The 11,840-nt window shown below is 36.9% G+C and overlaps 1 protein-coding gene across 1 annotated transcript in view; it reads right to left on the bottom strand.

Moving 5' to 3' along the window:
- Positions 1-8,230, bottom strand: part of LOC310699099 (ciliary microtubule inner protein 2A-like) — a 27,659-nt gene extending 19,429 nt beyond the window's left edge. Inside the window, exon 1 of the mRNA XM_083520716.1 lies at positions 8,170-8,230. Within this exon, the coding sequence (XP_083376842.1) occupies positions 8,170-8,225 (56 nt within the window). The 5' untranslated portion in view covers positions 8,226-8,230. The remainder of the gene's footprint in view (positions 1-8,169) is intronic.
- Between the last annotated feature and the right edge of the window lie 3,610 nt (positions 8,231-11,840).

Raw genomic sequence — 11,840 nt, 5'->3', positions numbered from 1 at the left:
AATGAATAAATTAAATTTAAAAAATTGGGAAAATTGGGGTGAAAAAGGGGGGAAATTCGTGCGGGAAAATGGGGGAAAATGGGAATATTGGGGTGGAAAAGGGGGAGATTCGTGCGAGAAAATGGGGGAAAAATGGGAAAATTGGGGTGGAAAAGGGGGAAATTCGTGCGGGAAAATGGAGAATGGATGAAGAAACGGAATGAAGTGAAACGAAAAAAAGGAATGGAATGGAATGGAAATATAAATAAAACAGAATAGAAGAAAAAATGGAATAAATAAAATAGTAAAATAAAATTAATTCAATAATTAAATCAAATGCATCAATAAAATATAAATAAATAAAGAACATAAATAACAAAACAAAACAAAACGAATAATATTTATTTGTCATATAATAAGGTAATATAAGGTAATAGAATTATATATATTTTAATATTAATTATAACTTATAATTATGATTAGTATGATGGTGATGATGATTCAATAATTAAATTAAATCAATCAATCAAAATATAAATAAATAAAGAACATAAAATAACAAAACAAATAGTATTTATAATATAATATAATATAATAAGGTAATAGAATATATATATATATATATATATATATATATATATATATATATATATATAAAATCATAATTATAACTATTATAATTATGATTAGTATGATGATGATTATTATTGGGGCGGATATGGAAGGATGGGAAATGTGATTTATAGGCTGAGGTCTGGGGCGGGTGGGAGAGATGAAGCGACGGAAATCGGGTGGATCCCACAGGTGGATCGGGATCTGCCGAGGAATGGGGAGATCTGGAAAGAAATGGGGAGATCTGCAAGGAAATAGGGAGATCTGCAAAGAAATAGGGAGATTGTGATCGGCAAAGAAATAGGGAGATCGGAATAGAAAGAGATCCGCAAGGAAATAGGGAGATCTGCAAAGAAATAGGGAGATCTGAATAGGTAGATCTGCAAGGAAATACTGGGATCTGAAGAGAATGAGATCCGCAAGGAAAGAGGGAGATCTGCAAGGAAAGAGGGAGATCTGGAAAGAAGGAGATCTATAAAGAAATTGGTAGATCTTAATAGGAAGAGATCTGCAAGGAAATAGGGAGATCTGCAAAGAAATAGGGAGATCTTCATAGAAATAGATCTGCAAAGAAATAGGTGGATTTAGAATAGAAATAGATCCGGGGGGGGGGGAAATAAGGAGATCGCGATTCGCTAAGAAATGGGGAGAAATAGGTGGATCTGCAAAGAAAGAGGGAGATCCGTAAAGAAAGAGGGAGATCTGAATAGAAAGAGATCCGGAAAGAAATCGGTAGATGTGAGAAGCAATAGGAAGATCTGCCCAGAAAGAGGGAGATCTGCCAAGAAATAGGTAGATCACGATATGTGAAGAAATGGGGAGATCTGCCAAGAAAGAGGTGGATCTGCCAAGAAAGAGGGAGATCGCGATCCGCAACGAATGAGGGAGGAGTGCAAAGAAATAGGTAGATCTGGAAAGGGGGAGATCTGGAAATAGGTGGATCTGCAAAGAAAGAGGGAGATCTGAATCGAAATAAGTAGATCTGAATAGAAAGAGATCTGCAAAGAAATAGTTAAATCTGAATAGAAAGAGATCTGCAAGGAAATAGGTAGATCTGGAAAGAAACAGGGAGATTTGAATAGAAAGAGATCTGCAAGGAAATAGGTAGATCTGCAAGGAAATAGGTAGATCTGCAAGGAAATAGGGAGATCTGCAAGGAAAGAGGGAGATCTGAATCGAAATAAGTAGATCTGAATAGAAAGGGATCTGCAAAGAAATAGTTAAATCTGAATAGAAAGAGATCTGCAAGGAAATAGGTAGATCTGCAAGGAAAGAGGGAGATCTGAATCGAAATAAGTAGATCAGAATAGAAAGAGATCTGCAAAGAAATAGTTAAATCTGAATAGAAAGAGATCTGCAAGGAAAGAGGGAGATCTGGAAAGAAATAGGGAGATCTGCAAGGAAAGAGGGAGATCTGAATCGAAATAAGTAGATCAGAATAGAAAGGGATCTGCAAGAAAATAGGTAAATCTGAATAGAAAGAGATCTGCAAGAAAATAGGTAAATCTGAATAGAAAGAGATCTGCAAGGAAATAGGTAGATCTGGAAATAAATAGGGAGATCTGTAAGGAAATAGGGAGATCTGAATAGAAATAAGTAGATCTGAATAGAAAGAGATCTGCAAAGAAATAGTTAAATCTGAATAGAAAGGGATCTGCAAGGAAATAGGTAGATCTGGAAATAAATAGGGAGATCTGCAAGGAAATAGGGAGATCTGAATAGAAATAGATCCGCAAGGAAATAGGGAGATCTGCAAGGAAATGGGGAGATTTGAATAGAAAGAGATCTGCTAAGAAATAGGTAGATCTGCAAATAAATCGGTAGATCTGCAAAAAATAGGTAGATCGCAATCCGCAAAGAAATAGGGAGATTGCAAGGAAACAGGGAGATCTGGAAAGAAAGAGGGAGATCTGCAAAAAATCGGTAGATCGGAATTTAAAAAAAATAGGTAGATCTGCAAAGAAATAGGGAGATCTGAATATAAAGAGATCTGCAAAGAAATAGGGAGATCTGCATAGGAAGATGAAGATCTGCCAAGAATCGGGTAGATCTGCCAAGAAATAGGTATATTGTGATCTGCAAAGAAACAGGGAGATCTGCAAGGAAATAGATCATGATCCGCAAAGAAATAGGTCACAATCCGCAAAGAAATAGGAAGATCTACCAAGAAATAGGGAGATCTGTCAGGAAATAGGGAGGTCGCGATCCGCAAAGAAAGAGGCGGATCTGCAAGGAAATAGGGAGATCTGCAAATAGGGAGATCTGAACAGAAAGAGATCTGCAAAGAAAGAGGGAGATGTGAGAAGAAATGGGGAGATCTGCCAGGAAATAGTTGATCCGCCAGGAAATAGGTAGATTGCAATATGTAAAGAAATAGGGAGATCTGCAAGGAAAGAGGGAGATCTATAAAGAAAGAGATCTGCAAGGAAATAGGGAGATCTGCAAAGAAATAGGGAGATCTGTCAAGAAATAGGGAGATCTGCAAGGAATGAGGGAGATCTGCAAGGAAATAGGGAGATCTGAATAGAAAGAGATCTGCAAGGAAATAGGAAGATCTGCAAGGAAATAAGTAGATCTGCAAAGAAATAGGGAGATCTGCAAGGAAAGAGGGAGATCTGCAAATAAATAGGGAGATCTGTAAAGAAATAAGTAGATCTGCAAAGAAAGAGGGAGATCTGCAAGGAAATAGGGAGATCACGATCAGCAAAGAAATAGGTGGATCTGCAAGAAAATAGGTGGATCTGCCAAGAAATCGGTAGATCTGAATACAAGGAGATCTGTAAAGAAAGAGGTGGATCTACAAACAAATAGGTTGTGATATGCAAGGAAATAGGGAGATCACAATCAGCATAGAAATTGGGAGATCTGCCAAGAAATAGATCTGTAAAGAAAGAGGTATCTTGGGAGGTATGGAGGGACATGGTAGATCCCACAGGTGGATCGGGATCTGGAAAGAAATGGGAGGATCTGCAAAGAAAGAGGAAGATCTGGAAAGAAAGAGATCTGGAAAGAAATGGGGGGATCTGGAAAGGAATGGGGAGATCTGGAAAGAAATAGGTAGATCTGAAGAAAAAGAGATCTGTAAAGAAATAGGATATGATCCACAAAGAAATAGGTAGATCTGGAAATAAAGAGGGAGATCTGGAAAGAAATGGGGAGATCTGGAAATAAAGAGGGAGATCTGGAAAGAAATGGGGAGATCTGGAAAGAAATAGGGAGATCTGAATAAAAAGAGATCTGTAAAGAAATAGGATCCACAAAGAAATAGGTAGATCTGGAAAGAAACAGGTAGATTGTGATCTGCCAAGAAAGAGGTAGATCTGCCAGGAAATGGATCGCGATCCGCAAAGAAAAAGGTAGATCTGCATAGAAAGAGATCTGGAAAGAAAGAGGTAGATCTGGATAGAAATAAGTAGATCTGCCAGGAAATTGGTGGATCTGCCAAGAAAGAGGTAGATTTGCATAGAAAGAGATCTGCCAAGAAATAGGTGGATCTGCCAAGAAATAGGTGGATCTGCCAAGAAATAAGGAGATCTGCAAAGGAAATAGGGAGATCTGAATAGAAAGAGATCTGCAAGGAAATAGGGAGATCGCGAAAGGGTTCAAGATGGGATCCCTGGGGATCATCCAGACCAACCCCGGTGGGAGGAAGCCATTGGGGAGGATCTGGAATGATTGGAAATGTGATCTATGGGACGGGATAGGAGAGATGGAGTGGATCCCACAGGGGGATGGGGATCCGGAAAGAAAGGGGGAGATCTGGAAAGAAAGGGGGAGATCTTGAAAGAAATAGATCTGCAAGGAAATATGTCGATCTGAATGGAAATAGATCTGGAAGGAAATAGGTAGATCTGCAAGGAAAGAGGCAGATCTGAATAGAAAGAGATCTGCTAATAAATAGGGAGATCTGCAAGGAAATAGGGAGATCTGAATAGAAAGAGATCCCCAAAGAAAGAGGGAGATCTGGAAAGAAAGAGGAAGATTTGCAAGGAAATAGGTAGATCTGAATAGAAAGAGATATGCAAAGAAATAGGTAGATCTGCCAAGAGAGAGGTAGATTGTGATCTGCAAATAAATAGGTAGATCTGCAAGGAAATAGGGAGATCTGGAAGGAAAGAGGGAGATCTGAATAGAAAGAGATCTGCAAGGAAATAGGTAAATCTGAATAGAAAGAGATCTGCAAGGAAATAGGGAGATCTGGAAAGAAAGAGGGAGATTGCGATCCGCAAAGAAACAGGTAGATCTGCAAAGAAATAGGGAGATCTGCCAAGATCTGCAAGGAAATAGGTAGATCGCGATCCGCGATCTGCAAAGAAATTGGGAAAGAAATAGGTAGATCTGCAAAGAAATAGGTAGATCTGGAAAGAAAGAGGGAGATCTGAATAGAAAGAGATCTGCAAGGAAATAGGTAGATCTGAATAGAAAGAGATCTGCAAGGAAATAGGTAGATCTGAATAGAAAGAGATCCACAAAGAAATAGGTCTGGAAGGGAAGAGGGAGATCTGCAAAGAAAGAGGGAGATCTGCAAAGAAATAGGTGGATCTGCAAGGAAATAGGTAGATCTGAATAGCAATAGATCCACAAAGAAATAGGTCTGGAAGGGAAATAGGTAAATCTGAATAGGAAGAGATCTGCAACGAAATAGGTGGATCGGCAAAGAAATGGGTAGATCTGGAAAGAAAGAGATCTGAAAAGAAATAGGGAGATCTGAATAGAGATCTGTATAGAAAGAGATCTGCAAGGAAATAGGTAGACCTGCAAGGAAATAGGGAGATCTGGAAAGAAAGAGGGAGATCTGAATACAAAGAGATCTGCAAGGAAAGAGGTAGAGCTGAATAGAAATAGATCCACAAAGAAATAGGTCTAGAAGGGAAGAGGGAGATCTGCAAAGAAATAGGGAGATCTGAAGAGAAAGAGATCTGCAAGGAAGTAGGGAGATCTGCAAAGAAAGAGGGAGATCTGAAGAGAAAGAGACCTGCAAAGAAATACGGAGATCTGAATAGAGATAGGGAGATCTCTATAGAAAGAGATCTGCAAGGAAATAGGTAGACCTGCAAGGAAATAGGGAGATCTGGAAAGAAAGAGGGAGATCTGAATACAAAGAGATCTGCAAGGAAAGAGGTAGAGCTGAATAGAAATAGATCCACAAAGAAATAGGTCTAGAAGGGAAGAGGGAGATCTGCAAAGAAATAGGGAGATCTGAAGAGAAAGAGATCTGCAAGGAAGTAGGGAGATCTGGAAAGAAAGAGGGAGATCTGCAAAGAAAGAGGGAGATCTGAAGAGAAAGAGATCTGCAAGGAAATAGGGAGATCTGCAAAGAAATGGGTAGATCTCGAAAGAAAGAGGAAGATCTGCAAGGAAATAAGTGGATCTGCAAAGAAATGGGTAGATCTGGAAAGAAAGAGGGAGATCTGAATAGAAAGATCTGCAAAGAAATAGGGAGATCCGAATACAAAGAGATCTGCAAGGAAAGAGGTAGATCTGAATAGAAATAGATCCACAAAGAAATAGGTCTGGAAGGGAAGAGGGAGATCTGCAAAGAAATAGGGAGATCTGAAGAGAAAGAGATCTGCAAGGAAATAGGGAGATCTGCCAAGATCTGCAAGGAAATAGGGAGATTGCGATCTGCAAAGAAATAGGGAAAGAAATAGGTAGATCTGCAAAGAAAGAGACCTGCAAAGAAATAGGGAGATCTGAATAGAGATCTGTATAGAAAGAGATCTGCAAGAAAAGAGGTAGATCTGAATAGAAATAGATCCACAAAGAAATAGGTCTGGAAGGGAAGAGGGAGATCTGCAAAGACATAGGGAGATCTGAGTAGAAATAGATCTGCAAGGAAATAGGTGGATCTACAAAGAAACAGGTAGATCTGAAGAGAAAGAGATCTGCAAGGAAATAGGGAGATCTGGAAAGAAAGAGATCCGCAAGGAAGTAGGTGGATCTGCAAGGAAATTTATTACTACAGATTCATATAGATCAATAGTAATAAGTAATAAATAATATTTATTAATAAATATAATAATAATATTTACTAATAGTAATATATAGATATTACTATCACTATATATATTACTATATATTACTATATATAATATTAATATAGATCAATAGTAATAAGTAATGAATATTGTTTATTAGTAAATATAATAATAATAATATTTACTAATAGTAATATATAGATATTACTATCACTATATATATTACTATACATTACTATATATAATATTAATATAGATCAATAGCAATAAGTAATTAATATTGCTTATTAGTAAATATAATAATAATATTTACTAATAGTAATATATAGATATTACTATCACTATATATATTACTATACATTACTATATATAATATTAATATAGATCAATAGTAATAAGTAATGAATATTGCTTATTAGTAAATATAATAATAATATTTACTAATAGTAATATATAGATATTACTATCACTATATATATTACTATATATTACAATATATAATATTAATATAGATCAATAGTAATAAGTAATGAATATTGTTTATTAGTAAATATAATAATAATAATATTTACTAATAGTAATATATATATATATATATATATATATATATATATATATATATATATATATATATATATATATATATATATATATAAAAAAAAAAACTATTTATATTACTATATATTACTATATATAATATTAATATAGACCAATAGTAATAAATAATAAATATTATTTATTAATAAATATAATAATAATATTTACTAATAGGAATATATATGAAAAATTAACATAGATCAATATTAGTAAGTAATACATATTATTATTATTATTATTATTATTATTATTATATATCTATATCTATATATCTATATATATATAGATATCTATATCTATCTATCTATCTATCTTTATATATATTACTATTACTAGTAATAAGTAATAAGTAAGGGATATTGTTTATTAGTAAATATAATAATAATAATAATAATAATAATAATAATATAATGATAATATAATAATAATGATAATAATGATGATAATAATGATGATAATAATAATAATAATAATAATAATAATAATAATAATAATAATATAATATAATAATAATAATAATAATATATAATAATAATTCTAATAATTCTAATAATAATAATAATAATAATAATAATAATAATAATAATAATAATAATATAATGATAATATAATAATAATGATAATAATGATGATAATAATGATGAGAATAATAATAATAATAATAATAATAATAATAATAATAATAATAATAATATAATATAATAATAATAATAATATATAATAATAATTCTAATAATTCTAATAATAATAATAATAATAATAATAATAATAATAATAATAATATAATGATAATATAATAATAATGATAATAATGATAATAATGATAATAATGATAATAATAATAATAATAATAATAATAATAATAATAATAATAATATAATATAATAATAATAATAATATATAATAATAATTCTAATAATTCTAATAATAATAATAATAATAATAATAATAATAATAATAATAATAATAATAATATATATTCTCCCTCTTCTTACACACTCACCCCGGGATATAATAGGGTTCCTGCGGCAAGAACCTCTCCTTCCCCACCGACGCCATCTTGCCCCGGGTGAGATTTCTGCCTGGACTCCCCTTGGACTCCCTTTAGCTGCCATTGTGACGCTCTACCTGTGTGACATCGGCCTGGAGCTCAACCTTTAAAACTAACCTGAAAAAACAGGCTTGACCGGTGAGATTTCCGCCTGAAAGTTGGCTTGACCGGTGGGATTTCTGCCTGAATTCATGGGGATTTAGGTATTAAAGAGAGGGAAATTCTCACGCTCTACCTGGTGGATTGCGGCCTGAATTAATGGGGATTTAGGTTCGAAAAATTGGCTTTTCCGGTGGGATTTCTGCCTGAGAATTGGATTTACCGGTGGGATTTCCACCTGAATTAATGGGAATTTAGATCTCATTGTGAAGCTCTACCTGTGTGACTTCGGCCTGGAGCTCAGCCTTGAAAAGCGGCCTGAAAAAATGGGCTTTACCGGTTGGATTTCTGCCTGAAAATTGGATTTACCGGTTGGATTTCTGCCTGAAAATTGGATTTACCGGTTGGATTTCCGCCTGAATTAATGGGCTTTTCCTGTGGGATTTCTGCCTGAATTAATGAGCTTTTCCTTTGGGATTTCTGCCTGAATTAATTGGCTTTACCAGTGAGATTTCTGCCTGAATTAATGGGGATTTAGATATTAAAGGGGAGTCTGAAAAATTGGCTTTACCTGTGAGATTTCCGCCTGAAAATTGGCTTTACCAGTGAGATTTCTGCCTGAATTAATGGGCTTTACCGGTGGGATTTCTGCCTGAATTAATGGGGATTTAGATATTAAAGGGGAGTCTGAAAAATTGGCTTTACCGGTGAGATTTCTGCCTGAAAATTGGCTTTTCCTGTGGGATTTCTGCCTGAATTAATGGGCTTTTCCAGTGAGATTTCTGCCTGAATTAATGGGGATTTTTATATTAAAGGGGAGTCTGAAAAATTGGCTTTTCCTGTGAGATTTCTGCCTGAATTAATGGGGATTTATATATTAAAGGGGAGTCCGAAAAATTGGCTTTACCTGTGAGATTTCTGCCTGAATTAATGGGGATTTATATATTAAAGGGGAGTCTGAAAAATTGGCTTTTCCAGTGAGATTTCTGCCTGAATTAATGGGGATTTATATATTAAAGGGGAGTCCGAAAAATTGGCTTTACCTGTGAGATTTCTGCCTGAATTAATGGGCTTTTCCTGTGGGATTTCTGCCTGAAAATTGGATTTACCGGTGGGATTTCCGCCTGAATTAATGGGAATTTAGATATTAAGGGGAGTCTGAAAAATTGGCTTTACCGGTGAGATTTCTGCCTGAATTCATGGGCTTTTCCTGTGGGATTTCTGCCTGAAAATTGCGCTTTACCGGTGAGATTTCTGCCTGAAAATTGCGCTTTACCGGTGAGATTTCTGCCTAAAAATTGGCTTTACCTGTGTGACTTCGGCCTGCGATTCAACCGGTCAAAATAGCCTGGAAATTGGCTTTACCAGTGAGATTTCTGCCTGAATTAATGGGGATTTAGTTTAAAGGGCAGTCTGAAAAATTGGCTTTTCCTGTGGGATTTCTGCCTGAATCAATGGAGATTTAGATATGAAATGGAGGAAAAGCTTCACGCTCAACCTGTGTGATTTCTGCCTAAATTAATGGAAATTTCCTGTGGGATTTCTGCCTGAAAAATAGGCTTTTCCGGTGAGATTTCTGCCTGAATTCATGGGAATTTAGATCTCATTGTGAAGCTCTACCTGTGTGACATCGGCCTGACTTTCAAGTGGTAAAACGGGTGAAAAAATTGGCTTTACCTGTGTGATTTCTGCCTGAAAATGGGCTTTACCAGTGAGATTTCAGCCTGAATTAATTGGCTTTATTGTTGGGATTTCTGCCTGAGAATTGGCTTTACCGGTGGGATTTCCGCCTGAATTCATGGGGATTTAGGAATTAAAGGGATGGAAACCTTCGCGCTCTACCTGGTGGGTTGCGGCCTGAATTAATGGGGATTTAGGTTCGAAAAATTGGCTTTTCCGGTGAGATTTCTGCCTGAATTAATGGGCTTTTCCTGTGGGATTTCTGCCTGAAAATTGGATTTACCGGTGAGATTTCTGCCTGAATTAATTTGCTTTTCCTGTAGGATTTCTGCCTGAATTAATGGGCTTTTCCGGTGAGATTTCTGCCTGAATTAATGGGCTTTTCCTGTGGGATTTCTGCCTGAAAAATTGGCTTTTCCGGTGAGATTTCTGCCTGAATTAATGGGCTTTTCCTGTGGGATTTCTGCCTGAAAAATTGGCTTTTCCGGTGAGATTTCTGCCTGAATTAATGGGCTTTTCCGGTGAGATTTCTGCCTGAATTAATGGGCTTTTCCTGTGGGATTTCTGCCTGAAAATTGGCTTTTCCGGTGAGATTTCTGCCTGAATTAATGGGCTTTTCCTGTGGGATTTCTGCCTGAAAATTGACTTTTCCTGTGGGATTTCTGCCTGAAAATTGGCTTTTCCGGTGGGATTTCTGCCTGAATTAATGGGCTTTTCCTGTGGGATTTCTGCCTGAAAATGGGCTTTACCGGTGAGATTTCTGCCTGAATTCATGGGCTTTTCCTGTGGGATTTCTGCCTGAAAATTGGCTTTTCCAGTGAGATTTCTGCCTGAATTAATGGGCTTTTCCTGTGGGATTTCTGCCTGAATTAATTGGCTTTACCGGTGAGATTTCCGCCTGAAAATGGGCTTTTCCTGTGGGATTTCTGCCTGAAAATGGGCTTTACCAGTGAGATTTCTGCCTGAAAATTGGATTTACCGGTGAGATTTCTGCCTGAATTAATGGGCTTTTCCTGTGAGATTTCTGCCTGAAAATTGGCTTTACCTGTGAGATTTCTGCCTGAAAATTGACAGGAAAAGCCCATTAATTCAGGCAGAAATCCCACAGGAAGAGCCCATGAATTCAGGCAGAAATCTCACCGGTAAAGCCCATGAATTCAGGCAGAAATCCCACAGGAAAAGCCAATTTTCAGGCAGAAATCCCACAGGAAAAGCCAATTTTCAGGCAGAAATCCCACAGGAAAAGTCCATGAATTCAGGCGGAAATCCCACTGGTGAAGCTAGTATGGGAAACGGGTTGCTAGCAAGCAGGCGGAAATCCCACTGGTGAAGCTAGTATGGGAAATGGGTTGCCAGCAGACAGGCGGAAATCCCACTGGTGAAGCTAGTATTGGAAATGGGTTGCTAGCAGACGGGCGGAAATCCCACTGGTGAAGCTAGTATTGGAAATGGGTTGCCAGCAGACGGGCGGAAACCCCACTGGTGAAGCTCAGTGGGGAAAAGCCAGGTAGAAATCCCACCGGTGGAGTTTGGACGGAGTGGATTCCGGGCGGAAATCCCACCGGTGAAGCTAGTATTGGCAGGAGACAGGCAGAAATCGCACTGGTGCAGCTACTATTGGGAACATGGGTGGAGTGGCAGGCGGAAATCCCACCGGTGAAGCTAGTATTGGCAGGAGACAGGCAGAAATCGCACTGGTGCAGCTGCTATTGGGAATGTGGGTGGAGTGGCAGGCGGAAATCCCACCGGCGAAGCTAGTATTGGCAGGAGACAGGCAGAAATCGCACTGGTGCAGCTGCTATTGGGAACATGGGTGGAGTGGCAGGCGGAAATCCCACCGGTGA

Source organism: Podarcis liolepis (genome assembly GCF_965112155.1).
Source record: "Podarcis liolepis genome assembly, contig: HAP1_SCAFFOLD_104, whole genome shotgun sequence".
Taxonomy (NCBI): domain Eukaryota; kingdom Metazoa; phylum Chordata; class Lepidosauria; order Squamata; family Lacertidae; genus Podarcis; species Podarcis liolepis.
This window is presented reverse-complemented; position numbering and strand designations above follow the sequence as displayed.